The sequence below is a fragment of the Panicum virgatum genome, chromosome 9K (genome assembly GCF_016808335.1).
Source record: "Panicum virgatum strain AP13 chromosome 9K, P.virgatum_v5, whole genome shotgun sequence".
NCBI classification, from domain to species: domain Eukaryota; kingdom Viridiplantae; phylum Streptophyta; class Magnoliopsida; order Poales; family Poaceae; genus Panicum; species Panicum virgatum.
Genome location: NC_053144.1, coordinates 50523807 through 50539436, shown reverse-complemented (window position 1 = coordinate 50539436; position 15630 = coordinate 50523807). Strand labels below are relative to the sequence as shown.

The following is a 15630-nucleotide window of genomic DNA, read 5'->3' as shown; positions in this document are numbered from 1 at the left end:
TATAATATTGGTAACTTTTAAAGAATATGTATAGCTTGGGTTCAAATATACTTTGTAAGATCATTGTTTTTTATTTTTGAAATATATTCTTTGGTAATGTACTGTTCTCCCTTTGCGAAATTGTCAGTTTTTTGTGAAATGATCTAGTCAATGATTCAAGTCTTATTTGAGCACAAATTAGAAAAAAAAATTATCTTTTCTATAGATTTAAATATGATATACTTTTAGAACTTTTTGCAACACATGGGTATTTTTTGCTAGCTCATCATAATATAATTATTCAAGATGTGTTATTGCCTTGAAATGTAGCACTACAGTTCTTGTTCTTTAAAACAAATACTTCCATCAATACTAAAATTTTGTGAGAATCTTCCGTCTTAAAGATCGCTAAAGGTGGGAAAAAAGAATATAATAAGGAGAAAACAGAGAGGATTAATAACATAGTAACTACGTATTGATATCAAAAGGCTCTTTGAGATTGGGTGTGAAATTGTATCCATCAACTTGCTAGTTTATTTGTAGCACTTAAATAGCAAATATAAGATCATTGTGATGTACGTCCACTTACATAAGATCAGCAGATCATACAAGCAACACAGATCAAGACATCATTTGTTTATGGTACATTATTTGAGTTGATAGCATAACTACATGCATACAAAATGAGAAAAATTGCTGAGATATTGTAGATCCGACAAAATTATTTTTTGCGTTCAAGTTGGATTTGAAATCCATTAGGAAACCCTAGTCCAGGGCCAAACACCATGTCCCCACCACTGACCACCTTCAATCTGTTGCAGAAAACAAGATAAACGATATTAAGTGATGAATGAGTATCTCATTATTCACACACGCACGTGTGCACGAGTGCACGCGTACACACACGACTGTAGAAGAATATCAGAACTTTTTTCTGAGTACATATATCAATATATACCTATACTTGGTGACTAAGAAGTGGAGGAACATAGTCATTTGAAGTCTTGCAAAGTCTACACCGACACATAACCTCAATCCGGATCCAAAGGCAATAAAATCCTTGGAGCTCCCAACTGGTTCCGAAAGATCCTGCAAATCACCTTTCCGTATCATTCACGTGTGTAGACTTTCATAACAAGTTGCAAGCTAATTTAATCAAACCTATTTTGGACCGATCAAGCACATCCCGACCCATATGTATATTATTTTTTTCTAACCTTCCATCTCCATGGATTGAAGACATTGGGATCCTCATATTTGGTAGGATTGAAATGAACTGCTGGAGGACAGATCATCAATATCCATCCCTCTGGAATAGTATAACCTTCACGAATACAAAATTTGTTAACAACTCAACTGGGAATTGAGAAAACAAAGGAAAGCCTATATATTGAAAGACACGGCTTGCATTGGTTACCGAAAATAATTTCTTTGAGTAACGGTAAAACATTTGAAAAGAATATATATAGGTGATAGTATATATGTTTCCAAGAACTATATACAGGGCGACAGAGTGAACCTACTACCTTTTATGTTGACATCTTGTGTTGCTTTCCTAAACAACACAGGGGCGACGTTGGCTAGCCTTAATGATTCATTTATAACCTACAGCAAGCAAATGAGGTCATCGTCACATAGAAAACCATCAGTATACCAATAATCCTCTGACACATTAATTATTTTTATGATAATTATACACTCATATATAGTAGATTGAAAATGGGAGTGGGTGCTCGATCTAGTTTCAACTTACATGGGAGGTGAATTTCATGGATTTGTATTCCTCCCAAGTGACTCCTGTGTTCGGATCAGCCCTTCTTGCCCGGATCTGCTGATGCTCCTCCTGCGGGGTATCAGATGATTCGCGGTGATATCAAAAATCCAAACTTTGTGTAAACTATTGGCTGGTGCTCATAGACACTTACCTCTAGTTCTTGTAATGCTCTAGGGTTGTCTGATAGAAACTTGAGTGCTGCAGTTAGTCCAGATGATGTTGTCTCAAAGCTAGCAAATATCATCAAGAATAGCACATTTAAAGCAAGGTTTTCGGAGAGCGCGGGATTCTCCTTATTTAACTCGCTGACTATAACGTCAATGAAATCCATCCTTTCCGGTGTTTCTGCCTTTTTCCTTCTCTCGTCAAGCACTTGCTTCAAGGTCTTCATGACATTATTGCGTCCCTACAGTATATATTATAATGAGAATTCATAGAAACTTCCAAGGTGGCGATAGATTAATCTAAGGTGTAATTAACAACAGGAGGAAGCCACTGATGAATTATGCAAATTAGAATTGTCGACACAGTTCACCCATCAATCAGCACATAATAAACCGGTAGGTATATACCTGCATACATCTGTAGAACGCTGTTCCAGGGATATAAAGCGGAAAGGACAACAGTCCTTGGTTGAACGCATCAAAATTTTTCCACAGATCCCCTGATAATACCGACGCCTCGTGACCAATCATCCATTTGGCAGCAATACCAAATATCATCTGCACAGACAGATAAATAGATAGATAAATAATGGTTGGGTGATTGATACCGTATCCCAGAAGAAATGCCATTAGAATATATAATAGATGCTGATCAACATGTATGGATTCATGCATGCATATACATACACTTGAGAGGGCAGGTTTGAGTTCAACGCTTCCGCTGTCGTGCCAGGAGCTAAGGGTCTTCTCCACGGCACCTTGCATATCATGGAGCAGCACCAGCCTGAGGTTCTCTGGGCCAAAGACTCGGCGGATCATGTTCCTAGTGTTCTTGTGCAGGGACCCGTAAACTTTGGCGATGTTCTCCTCGCCCAGGAGTCTCATGAACGATTCCGGAAACCATATGTGGAACGCCTTCTCCTCTTGCTGGAGCACGTAGTGGTTGATGTCCGGGTCAAGAGAGACAATCAGGTCCTTACCGACCAAGTTTGTCTTGAAAATAGGACCGAACCTGAAAATTGAAGGGCCGGGATCACCATGTATATCCGTCAGATGTGTGTACTATATCAGGAGTTAAAAGTTATGAAGCCTAAAAGTTGATAGATGAATATTTTGCCTAAGCCGCGCTCCTCCCCGGTTTCCTCGGAAAACATATTTTGCCTTTTACGGGCGTTTATACTTTATAGCATCATTTGTCCCTTATTTTCAAGCATGTTGCATAATACTCCATCCATCCTGGAATGTAACGTACTGGAAGGTTTAAAATTTTTACTCAAATGTAAAGCATCATAGGGCCCTTTGGATAAAAAAAGTATGCTAATCTTCTTAGTCTTGGTGCTAGTCTTGTAAAGAAATCAATTAGCGTGAGCTAGAGGAGTAAAAAAAAGGCATCCTAATCTTCTTGATTTTGGTGCGAGCAGCTGAACAGCCGGTCGAAAATTAAATAATTAATTAACAGAACGATGCCCTAATAAAAGGTACATACATCTTTTCTCAACATCCGTAATCTATCTGCAAAACCCAGGAGGTCCTACGTTCCGGGACGGAGTGAGCAAGCATATACGTGTACGCACAGGCGCAGCAGTGGTTCGGCGGGAAAGAACTTCGATTTTAATAATAGCGGTGGGTTCTAGGCTGCTAATATAATAATACTAGCGAAAGGACAGCATTCTTTCTCCTGAATAGCTTTTGTGGACAGTTTTCATTTCTTTGTTCAGCTTGGTTCAAACTTCGAACTGAAAACAAGGTTCTCTTACAAGATTCTGAATGTCACAGTGTGCTCTATTTGTTTCTTGTTGTGTGACTAATCGATTATTTGCAACATTGGAGCTGCCCTAATAAGATGTAAAGAAAAATCATAAACCACAGTTGAGATCAACTACTGTCATCTCGCCCAAAAAAAAAGTGGAGACTGTCGTGTGTAGAAACACACATCATTGCGAAAAAAAAAATCTCTGAAAACCTAAACAATACTACGTGTTCTGTATCCAGATATACACACACATATATATATGGAGGGATATGGGATTAAATGTTACCTCTCCATTCGTCGCTTGAAGAAAGGCAGCAGGTCCATTGAAGGACTCCGAGCGAAGAACTCGAGCGTTTCTCCGAGGAGTGGCAGTCCCATAGAACCAGGCGGCAGCACCGCCTGCAGGCGTCGTCTGTGGTTTATCTTTTTGAGAAAGTAGTGGGCTAACCAAATGCACATCAGGGTCGCACCCACGACAACAAGAGGCGGAGCCAGCGGCCCCATGTTGCTGATACGGCCATGGATGCTCTGCAACATGCTCGCAGATTGAAGATCCATTGCACTAGCTGCTCTGCTATGAGCTACTGCGTTTCAGTTCTGCAAGTAGGAGCGGAGACGACCGCTAATGGGTTGATTGGGCAGATATGTATGCGTAGTCTCGGTGGGTGGGTGTGTGAAGAGATGCAAAGGGTAGGCAGTGCGCCTTGCTTGCAGTCCTATAGTGGACTAGCTATAGCAGGTGCATGGCACACCTCATCCTTGTGTGATGCGTCGTTTGTGAATATATATAGGAGCGAGAACGAACCAAGGTGTGAATGATTGATATAGGAGTAAACTGAACCAAGACCTTGAACTTTTCCGTATTCTCAGCTAAGTACATAGATTAAGTTTATAGAAATTCATACTATATCTTTGGTCCTGCGCATTTGTCCCCACCGCCGTTAGATCTGGGACTAGCGAAAGCTTTAGTCCCGGAACAACGGTTATAGGGTGGCAGAGAGCTTTAGTCCCGGTTAGTGGCTGTAACCGGAACTAAAGGTTCTAAACATTTAGTCCCGAGTGGTAATACGAACCGGAACTAAAGGTCCTTTGCGAGTTAATTTTAAAAAATCATACTAATTAAGATTACATGTGCTGTGTAGATGAAGTGGTAAGAAGCTATGTGCGAAGTGAGAGGTCTCAGATCCAAGGACCCTTTGGTCCCGGTTTCTAGTTAGGGTCCATTCTGTTCTGCTGGCAACCAGCAACAGTATTTTTCTCTCACACCAAATCAGCACCAGCCATTAGCCACCAGTCAGCAGTACTTTTTTCTCATAGCAAATCAGCACCAGCCACCAGCTAGTCGGGGCTTTAGTTCCGGACTCCTGGTCCGTTCTCTACTATTGTTAACATCTAGATATATAGTACATAAATACATTATTATCAAGACACATATTGTTGATTTAGTAGTGGAATAAATTAATTTGACGGTGTGGAAGTTTGCGTAATTTTGTATAAATAAGTCAAAATTAGAGAAGTTACAAAACTTGACATCTACTACTTGTCGCGGAATGGAGACACAGTAAATAATATGAAAATGTTCACGGAGTGAGATTGGAGATCCATCACATCGGCATCATCGGCATGTGGGCAGGATCACTTTCACGTGGTAAATAAACAAAAGGGAAATATCTTCACGAGTTAGCTAGCTGCCAAGCAAAACTCATCAGCTATCATGGCATTACTGTGCACGAACCAAACACAGTAAAATTAATTGGAGGTTGGTTGCTTAGGACATGCAGGATGATTGGAAAACTTACCGGGCCAGAAAATGAAACAGAGCACGTCAATCCTTGAATAATGAAAATAAAATAAATGTGTCAACTTGAACTGCACCACCTGCTCTGCTCACAATAATTTATCCTCTCGGTATCAGAAAATAAACACTGCTGCTCCAATAATACGTGCCTTGAAAATGCAACAGGGGTGACATGACATGTGCTCACTCTGGCTGTGTTTAGTTCCAAAATTTCTCTCTCCAAACTTCACTATTCACCTATCACATCAAATCTTTTACTTCATGTTTGGAGTATTAAATATAGGTAAATAAAAAAAACTAATTTTATAGTTTTGATGTACACGACGAGACGAATTTTTTGAGCCTAGTTAGGTCATAATAGGATAACAATTACCACAAACAAACGAAAAATAATACAATATACCACAATATCCGATGTGACTTTTTTTACCTCTATTTTACCTATCTAAACACACCCTCTGTTTTCACCAACCACACATGTGCAAGGCCCGCATGGGGACGGCACACACGCGGAACACGAGGTCGTATCTACTCCTGCAAATTGCAGACCATCGAGTTAATGGTTGGTCCACAAGGGTCCCCAAGGGTACACGTAGGTACATGTGCAGGTCGATGATGGGGGTGGCCATAAAAATGAACTCTCGCCATGCCGCACACGACACGCACAAAATACAAAAATATCGTCGATCACCTCACGTACTAGTTTGAATGAATTTCATTTCATAATAATCACTAGTAGCTTTTGCATTTGCAGCCCGAGCAAGGAGGCAAAAGCTAGCCAAATGGAAATGCAGCCACTCTCCCTGCTGGCCTCATGGCCTCTCCTCCTCGTCCTGCTCCTCCTCCCCCTCGTCTGCTTGCTGTACCTGCGCCAGCAGGATCACGGCAGCAAGCAGCAGCAGCAGCAGCCATCGGACGACGACCTCAAGTCCTACCCGATCGTCGGCAGGTTCCCTCACCTGGTCAAGAACGGCCACCGCCTCATCGAATGGTCGGTCGAGGTCGCGAAGCGGAGCCCGACGCAGACCACGGCCTTCAAGGCCCTCGGCCTGCCCGGCGTCGTCATCACCGCCCACCCGGACAACGTCGAGCACATCGCCAAGACGAGCTTCGCCATCTACCCCAAGGGCGACTACATGTCGTCGACGCTCGAGGACTTCCTCGGCCGCGGCATCTTCAACTCCGACGGCGAGCAGTGGCTGTGGCAGCGCAAGGCCACCAGCTTCGAGTTCAGCAACCGCTCGCTGCGCAAGTTCATCGTCGACACCGTCCAGGCCGAGGTCGCCGGCCGGTTCCTGCCGCTGCTCGAGCAGGCCGAGCGCCACGGCCGCGCGCTGGACATGCAGCACGTCTTCGAGTGCTTCGCCTTCGACAACATCTGCCACGTGGCCTTCGGCGACGACCCGGGCTGCCTCGCCGTGGAGGCCGGCGGCGCGGCGGCGGCGCCACCCCAGGGCCCGGAGTTCGCGCGCGCCTTCGACTACGTGGAGGGCGCCATCCTGGGCCGGTTTAACCCGCTGGCGACGTTCCTGTGGCGCCTCAAGAGGGCGCTCAACATGGAGCCCGAGAGGCAGATCCGCGAGGCGCTCGGCGTCGTCCACGCCTACGCCGACAGGATCGTCCGGAGGTGCCGGGAGAGGAGGGAGGCCGCCGGCGGGGCCGGGCCGCCGGAGAGCAGGGGCGACTTCCTGGCGCACATCGCCGCCCGCGAGGACCTCAGCGACGAGAGCCTCCGGGACGTCGTCACCAACCTCCTCCTCGCCGGGCGCGACACCACGTCCGCCGCGCTGACGTGGTTCTTCTGGCTGGTCTCCGCCCGGCCCGACGTCGAGCGCAGGATCGTGGACGAGATCCGCAGGGTGCGCGGCGGCGGGCCGTCAAGGTCGCCGGCGGCGGCGGCGGCGGAGGCGTTCATCACCTTCGAGGAGCTCCGGGAGATGCACTACATCCACGCCGCCATCACCGAGTCGATGCGGCTGTACCCGCCGGTGCCGATGGGCATGCACCACTGCAAGCGGGACGACGTGCTGCCGGACGGCACGTTCGTGGGGAAAGGGTGGACGGTGAACCACTCGGTGTACGCCATGTCGCGGCTGGAGGGCCTGTGGGGCAAGGACTGCGAGGAGTTCAGGCCGGAGCGGTGGCTCCGGGAGGACGGCACGTTCCAGCCGGAGAGCCCGTTCAGGTTCCCGGTGTTCCACGCGGGGCCGAGGATGTGCCTCGGCAAGGAGCTGGCCTACATCCAGATGAAGTCCATCGTCTCCTGCGCCTTCGAGAGGTTCAGCTTCCAGTACCGGGGCGGCCAGGAGCACCCTGGGCTGGACTGGACGATCACGCTCAGGATGAAAGGCGGCTTGCCGATGCAAGTGACCAAGCAGCGGCTGGGGCTAGAGGCAGAGGCACCTCTAGGATAGATACTACTCCTGTAATCCTGTGCTGCTACTTTTTTGCCATTTCATATCTTATCGCGTCTAATAATCTCTGCATGTAATGTTCACAGCTAGCCTGCCTCAGATGTAGGCACGCACATCCATCTCGAGGCCAGTCCTTCGGTTGTTTTTGCTTTGTTATTCTGAGACAGAGAGAAATAAGTGTAAAATACTCCTACGTGGGTGGTACTCCTTATTGTCTCCGTATGTCATCTAGCATCCTAAACTGGATCTGGAAAAGCATTTCCGGAAATCAGATCCTAGAACTTTTTCTCAAGGTGGTGTCATCTAAACTCTAATCAAACGTCAATACATTTATATTTCACTATATCATAGCCCCGAGATAGCTACTGCACTGCGGTTGCTATAAGTCGTGACTGCACTGTGATCGCTATAAGTCGTTACAGGAACGGACCATCGGTCGGCATAAAGTTCACCAATCCATAGAACACTTGTAATCTGTGTTTCACGTATTAGTACATGAGTAAATGTTATGCGAACCTTCACATGGCGTATTCCTATAGAAAATATAAGTGAATTTACTTTATAAATTGTCACGAAATACTTGATAAACTAGAAATGAGATAATTGTAAAGAAAGAACTGAAATGAAAAAAAAAGTTGAAAAGGGCCAAACCCGCTAAGCTGTTGCTTCCGTTGCTCCTTCACAAGCCATGGGCCACCACGTGGGCCGTGCCATAAATCCAGCCTGCCGAGAGCAGCTTAGGCACAGAGCAGCAGCGGCGGGCAGGACCAGGAGCAAGCAGTTTAGTCCCACCTCGTCCAAGTATCTATCATCAAGTTTAACAAGGATCAAATGTACCAATGTGCGTTTGTTCCGGGGAGATTGATTACGGATAATATCTTGCTGGCCTATGAGTGCATTCATACCATGAAAAAGAAGAAGGGAAAAAGAGGCTTGTGTGCAGTAAAACTGGACATGCACAAGGCCTATGACAGAGTCGAGTGGATATTCTTAGAAAAGAATATGACCAAACAGGGCTTTGATCCACGTTGGTAAAATTGATTATGGCCTGCGTTACTTCGGTGAGGTATCTGGTCCGTTTTAACTCGGTGGAGACGGACACCATTATTCCTACGCGGGGTTTACGGCAGGGTGACCCGCTGTCACCTTACCTTTTTCTGCTGGTTGTTGAAGGACTATCTTGCATGTTAAAGGGTGCCGAAGAAAGAGGCGATTTGGAGGGTGTTCGGGTCTGTAGGGATGCCCCTATTATCAGCCATCTTTTGTTTGCAGATGACTCTCATCTTGATGCAGGCGGACATGAAAAATGCAGACTGTCTAATGGATATATTGACTAGATATTGAGAAAACTCAGGACGGAAAATCAGCGAAGCAAAGTCGAGTATATACTTCTCAAGTAATACTAAAGTGGGTATAAAGGCCGAGGTATGTGAAGCTCTGAATATCATGACTGAATCCCTGAGTGATAAATATTTGAGTCTGCCAGCGATGGTGGGTGCAGATCGAAGTGATTGTTTTCGCCACCTGATTGATAGGGTGAATTCTTGTATTAATGGTTGGAAAGAAAAGCTACTAAGTATGGGAGGGAAGGAAATTCTTATTAAATCAGTTGCTCAAGCTGTGCCAGTGTACGCTATGATGGTGTTTAAAGTTCCTAAAAAAATCTACAAAGGAATTACAGATGCTATCTCGCAGTTCTGGTGGGGTGATGACAATGATCATAAGAGAATGCATTGGCTAGAATGGTGGAAGTTATGTGTGCCGAAAGGGCAAGGTGGTATGGGGTTCAGGGATCTTCAGTCTTTCAACCTTGCAATGCTAGCAAAGCAGGTTTGGAGGCTTCTTTATGAACCAGATTCCCTGTGCGCCAGGGTTCTTAGAGCCCGATACTATCCTGATGGAAAACTACTGAATGCAAAATTGAAATCAGGCAGTTCTTATACTTGGCAAAGTGTGTTCGCAGGACTCAAGTGTTTTAAACGTGGATATATATGGCGAGTTGGTGATGGTACCCAAATTAATATCTGGAAAGATAATTGGATACCGGGGAGTCGCAACATGAAGATACAAATGCCGAGAGGGAATAATATGGTGAAAACAGTTGATGAGCTGATAAATCCTGTGGACTTTATGTGGGATGCTGATTTAATCCATTCAATTTTCTGGGGTGTTGATGCATCAAGGATCTTACAGATTCCGATTACTCCTGGGAGAGAAGATGGAGTTGCTTGGCACTACAATAGAAATGGGATGTTCTCGGTGAAATCAGCCTATCATGTTCAGTGGAAGAGTAGTTTTGGAAATAGAATTAACACAAGAACTACTGGTAGTAGTACTTGGCAAGTCTGGAAGAAGCTATGGAAACTTAAAGTACCGGGAAAGATTTCTGCCTTGTAGGGCAATCTTGGCAAATAGACATATCACGCCAAATGGAGGGTGCCCGGTCTGTCTGACTGGTGCTGAAGACATCAAGCATATGATCTTTACATGTGATAGAGCGACAGCGGTCTGGTCATCAATCGGGCTCGGTCAGAAGATCACCGATCTATTGACAGTAGACCGATCGGGATCCATTGTGCTAGAAGAAGTGATAAGAGGAGGAGAACTAGTTCAAGGTTTGGATATGGGACTTGCCGAGCTCATCTTGACAGGAGGCTGGTTCTTATGGTGGGAGAGAAGGCAAATAGTACATGGAGAGTCTGTTCAGCGTCCAGCAAGATCGGGTCTCTCTATTGTCTCACTGACAAACAACTACAAACAGGCAGCAGGGATGGTAACACAGATTCGTTAGGGATGGAGAAAGCCCCCAGAGTTTTTTCTAATGGTGAATGTAGATGCATCTTATGATGAAAATAGGGACAGTGGGAGTACAGGTGTAATAATCAGAGACTGCTCGGGGGATATGATCGTTGCAGCAAGTAGATACATCCCTCACTTAGTTGATGCTCCAATGGCGGAAGCTTTTGCTCTAAAGGATGGTCTGATGCTATCCCAATAGATTGGTGGAAATCGCATTATCATCCAGTCCGACTGTATGGAAGTAACTGAAATCATGAGCAACGAGGGATTTACGACAAACTCAGCAGCGGCAATATATGATGAATGCAATACTGTGTGGAGGGGTTTCCAGAAGATTTCTATAGAACATGTGAGTAGGGATGCAAATCAGGTAGCACATGCTCTAGCTAGGCAAGCTATGATCTCAAATGAAAATTATATGTGGGATGATGAGCCCCCTATTTTTATTTTACCCATGTTAGCAAACGATGTAACCTTATTCAATCAATAAAGCTTGCCTACGGGATTATCAAAAAAAGTTTAACAAGGATCAAATGTACCGAGGTGGTCGCTCGTATCACGGATTTTCTCCAAGTCAATGCAAGGATTATAGGATTATCAGGATAAAATAAAAAATTAATTTATAAAAAAATTCCTTAGACAAAGAGACTGTGAAACTATGCAGAGTCACGGAACTATAATGAAGGTTCAGCCATCATCATCAGATTCGTGCACACAAAACCTAATCAGACCACTACGTACTATACCCTTCATTTTTTTTCCAGGTGGCCAACGCCTCCACTAAAGAAGGGGTAATTAGGCAGGAGCTAACAAAAAAATGTTATCGTTAGCAACGATATTCTTGTTTGAAGTCTTAAGAAATGAGCTACTTCACCGATCGATGGGCTTTGAAAGAAGGGTTCACTATAATAATAAAAAAGGAAAAAGTCCGGTTTACACCCTCTAACTATCGCAAAAGTCCGATTTTCAACCTTCAACTACGAAACCGGACAACATAGTCCATCCAATTGTCAAAACTGAGCAAATTTGGCCCCTGGGGTGGTTTTGAAGGTGGTTTTTTATTTTGTGAGAATTAAAAATATTCAATTTTACACTAAGAAATTTATAAGTAATTCATTTTAAGTCAAAAAATTATGAAATGGGTATCAAAAGTTTTCTAAAAATGTAACATATCTATTGTCACTTGACTTGTGAGCTATTCAGATTTAATTTTTTATGTTTATATTATTTGGTTGCTTGTAGTTATGCCTATTATTTTTAATAACTAAGATTCAAATGGAGCAATAATAGATAGGTTACATTTTTAGAAAAAAATTTGTACTAGTTTCATATTTTTCTGATTTAAAGTGAATTAGTTTTGATTTTCAGATCTAATTAGATTTATTTAATTTCTTTAGAAAATGCAAAACCACCTTCAAAACCACCCCAAGGGCCAAATTTGCCCGGTTTTGATAGTTGGATGGCCTATGTTGTCCGGTTTTATAGTTGAAGGTTGAAAATCAGATTTTTTTTATGAAAATAATTTGTAGAAACACCCCAATTTGTGGAGCATTACATCAGTATAAGGACAAATTTGATCTAATAACAAAAGTTGAGGGACCAAATTGATCTTTTTGAAAGTTGAGGGACCAACTTGACTCTTGAAGCAAAGTTGAAGGACCAAAATATCTATTTTGCCTTAGAAAAACTTTACATTTCATTCATGGACAAAATGCCAAAGTTTGTGTTGAAGAGTGTATACCTAGATGGGTACGTATTATTCAATCCCCATACCGCAAACCCAAATCCATTATTCAATGGTACTAGAAAGTAGGCTCGGCGTTGCCGAGCCACCCCATGGCTTGCGAAATGGAGCACTAACGTTTCTACGGCATGATGTGCCTCATATCTTTAGTATGTAATTGTTGGTGTTCTATTTTTTTACTGGATTGTGTCTTTTAGTAGACTTCCTGTTTGATATAGGATCAGTTTTGTATTTTATTTACTATTTGCACAAAGAATGAAAATGTTGAATCACTACAATAAGATAAGATTAGTGCAAAATTCTGGTGTAACCAAAAGTTTTCATTAACTATAATCAAATTGCCATAAATTATTGGAGCAAAAATGATCATGACGAAAGAAGCAGCATATAGAAGAGGGTAAAAGCTTAAAGGTACATTGTCAAGGTACTGCACAGAAATGACAGTGTCACTATTGAAATAGCATAGAAGGAGCCTAGTTTCACTTTTGCTCGATCATGCTTCATGAGGGGACGGGATTAGCTGAAATTATCTTACCAACAGATGCCTGGATTGCTCAATTCAATGCAACTCAGAAAATGTTAAAACATCATGAATTCTCTCCTTCGCATTTTATCTCTTCTATATGACATCCTAATCCTACTCACACTGTCTGTCCAAATGTCACTAGGTGGAGAAGACGATTAGTAGAAAGGCACACAGAAGTAAGGCAACATCAGGGCAAACAGATTGACGCGTTTGATGAGGTGGCTGTAGCAATCACAGTAGAAAACAAGTTTCAATTTCATGCCAACGGAGCAGTTATAACTCATGATACGTTTTTGTAGAAGGCTTTTCCATAAGAGCGCCGATAAGCTGAGATGAGCTTCAATTCCATTTTCTATTTAGTCTTGCACAATGCACATATCAGTTTGCTTGTGTTTACCCTCAGCGTAAGTCTTTTTCACTTCAATTTCTTGTATGTCTTTAGCATACTGCTTAAGTGTATCCGTTCATTCGCTTATGAAAAATATGTAAATACAGGCAAATATAGTATAATAGGTACTATTTGCTAAGATCTGCACTATGAATTTTTTTTACTCCTGCTAGTAAAGTAGTAATCCTAGCAAAGAAGCATTTCATTGCTCAAATATTTCGAGATGGTTTGTTGCTTGAAAAAGTGATATAGTTTGCATTGTGGGAAATTGTAGCTATAGCTAATTTTCAAATGTGCACAGTTACGTAAATCAAACTTCTGAGATCGACAGATACCATAATTTGTTTGACAAAACAGAGGTGCATGATAAGATGCTGAGTTTCAGAGATAAATATATGAACCTCCAAAATAGCTTCCACTCATCGACAGTTTTATAATAATCTATTCAATAATTTAGATTGGTGTCAATACTAAGAGCAATGTCCTAAGGTCTAAATCATGGATAAACATCATCCTACGGCTGACATTTTTACCTAGTGATCTCATCAAGATGGATCAATGCGGAAGCCTTTCTTCCTGCAAATCACAAACAATTGAAATAGAAGAAGCTTGTCTATTTTGCTTGTCAGTTTGGAAATGTTTCCCCAACAACCCAATACAAAATATGGATAAAGAAACAACATGATAAATGCCATCTGTGTAGGAAAATTGTGGCCTAAAAGTAGTGATGGCTAGCAGCTGTTGGAGTTAGAGCACCTTAGAGCAAGGAACAGAAAACTTAAACCTTGCATGTGCACCCCGCTCGTCGGCATTGGCCTCCATCTAATTGTTTCCTTTTCGCCTGTGACCATATTGTCCCCGTCGGCCTCTTGGGGCACTGTCATCCTCCAGAAGCAGCGTCTTGACAGCTCCGGGTGGTATGCGGCCGCTCAGCGCGGCATTGCTTCGAACAGCTCGTGCGCACACGAAGTGCTATGCCAGCGAACGGACAAGGCACTCTTGGACCCTCTCCACATTCTGCCCAAGGTTGCCCGTGGCCATGCCGGAGACGACCCGGCCGCGGACTTCATCGCCGGCCGAGCCGGCCGTCGCATCGGTCCACGCCGACGCCTTCTTCGGCGCGCGGAAGGCTGAGACGCCCACCAAGGGCTGCCAACCGTCCTCCTCCCCCGATCCGTTCAATGCGCGGGAGCTCATGTACCAGGATGGCCGCGCCGTCCCCATGCCGGCAGGCGACCCTGTCCCCGACCCGCTGCTGGACTTCCTCACCCGGTGCCCGCCTGGCAGGGAGCGTGGCGTGGTGATCTAGACCACGACACTGCTTCACAAGCTGCCTCGCTCCTCTCCTCACCCTCGCCCACGCTGCACCATGGAGCTCGAGCCGCGGCCCAGGCGAAGGGCCGACACCGGGTTGCGCCGCCGAGGGAGACCCGGCAACTTGGTGCGGCTGGCCCGGCGAGCAGGTCGACGCGGCGGTTTCTCCGCGTCAGGTTCTACTCTTTCGTTCGCGGCGTGGCGGCCTGGTGGCGCGCAGTGGCCCGGCGGCTCGGCGCGACGGCGGGGTAAGCCACAGGCGGAGGGGAGGAAGGCTCGAGCGAGTTCTCGACGATCCGCGGGTTGTCGGGTCTGTGGCTTAACGGGCTACACCCGATCCGATGTTCAGAAATGAGAGTTCAATGGATCCAACGGTTAATGATTAACGGGTCTACGTGGCCCGATCCACCATCCAGAGAATGGACCCAGCTTTCGTGTTATAAGATAAGATAAGATAAGTGGACCCAGCTTTCGTGTTATAAGATGAGAGTTCAATGGATCCAACGGTTAATGATTAACGGGTCGACGTGGCCCGATCCACCATCCAGAGAATGGACCCAGCTTTCGTATTATAAGATAAGATAAGTGGACCTAGCTTTCGTGTTATAAGATAAGATAAGATGGGACCGCGCGCGACCACACATATGGCTCGGCCAAGACCCATGACACCGCTAGATCTGATCAAATGGATTGGGTCAGGCTCGGGCAGAAAAATACGGCCCGTTGATTTTTTTTTGACCCAACCTGAACTGGACGACCATACCCGACGCATGATAAGGTCTACTGCCACCACTCCTCCTCGTGTCTCTCCCTCCCTCCACTTGCTTGTCTTTCGTTTTGAATCAAGCATGTCTATACTGTAGCAATATTAAAATTTAACTACTGCAGCAGTCAAAATTACTGCTTGCAACATTAAAAAACTTATATAAGAATAACTCTATCATTAGATTCTAGATAGAAAATTTTTATCGCAACAT

At 44.4% G+C, this 15630-nt stretch overlaps 2 protein-coding genes across 2 annotated transcripts; one reads left to right on the top strand and one right to left on the bottom strand.

The window, feature by feature from the left end:
* Positions 1-478: 478 nt before the first annotated feature.
* Positions 479-4442, bottom strand: LOC120652020 (cytochrome P450 87A3-like). The gene is made up of 9 exons (XM_039929701.1): positions 3957-4442; positions 2605-2929; positions 2326-2475; positions 1905-2159; positions 1733-1822; positions 1506-1584; positions 1197-1303; positions 938-1068; positions 479-791 (listed from the first exon to the last, which is right to left on the bottom strand). Exons 1-9 carry the CDS (start codon positions 4226-4228, stop codon positions 701-703), a joined length of 1500 nt encoding a protein of 499 aa, XP_039785635.1. The 5' UTR covers positions 4229-4442; the 3' UTR covers positions 479-700.
* A 1383-nt stretch (positions 4443-5825) lies between these two features.
* Positions 5826-8174, top strand: LOC120652019 (cytochrome P450 94B3-like). The gene has a single exon (XM_039929700.1). It carries the CDS (start codon positions 6251-6253, stop codon positions 7880-7882), a length of 1632 nt encoding a protein of 543 aa, XP_039785634.1. The 5' UTR covers positions 5826-6250; the 3' UTR covers positions 7883-8174.
* Positions 8175-15630: the final 7456 nt, after the last annotated feature.

Bases quoted from the DNA above. Each gene is read 5' to 3' on its own strand.
- LOC120652020 (XM_039929701.1), bottom strand. From the start codon at position 4,228: ATGGATCTTCAATCTGCGAGCATGTTGCAGAGCATCCATGGCCGTATC. The intron at 2,930-3,956 runs GTAACATTTAAT...TTCAATTTTCAG, and splicing joins TTCAAGCGACGAATGGAGAG to GTTCGGTCCTATTTTCAAGA. The intron at 1,585-1,732 runs GTAAGTTGAAAC...TGCTTGCTGTAG, and splicing joins CCATGAAATTCACCTCCCAT to GTTATAAATGAATCATTAAG.
- LOC120652019 (XM_039929700.1), top strand. From the start codon at position 6,251: ATGGAAATGCAGCCACTCTCCCTGCTGGCCTCATGGCCTCTCCTCCTC.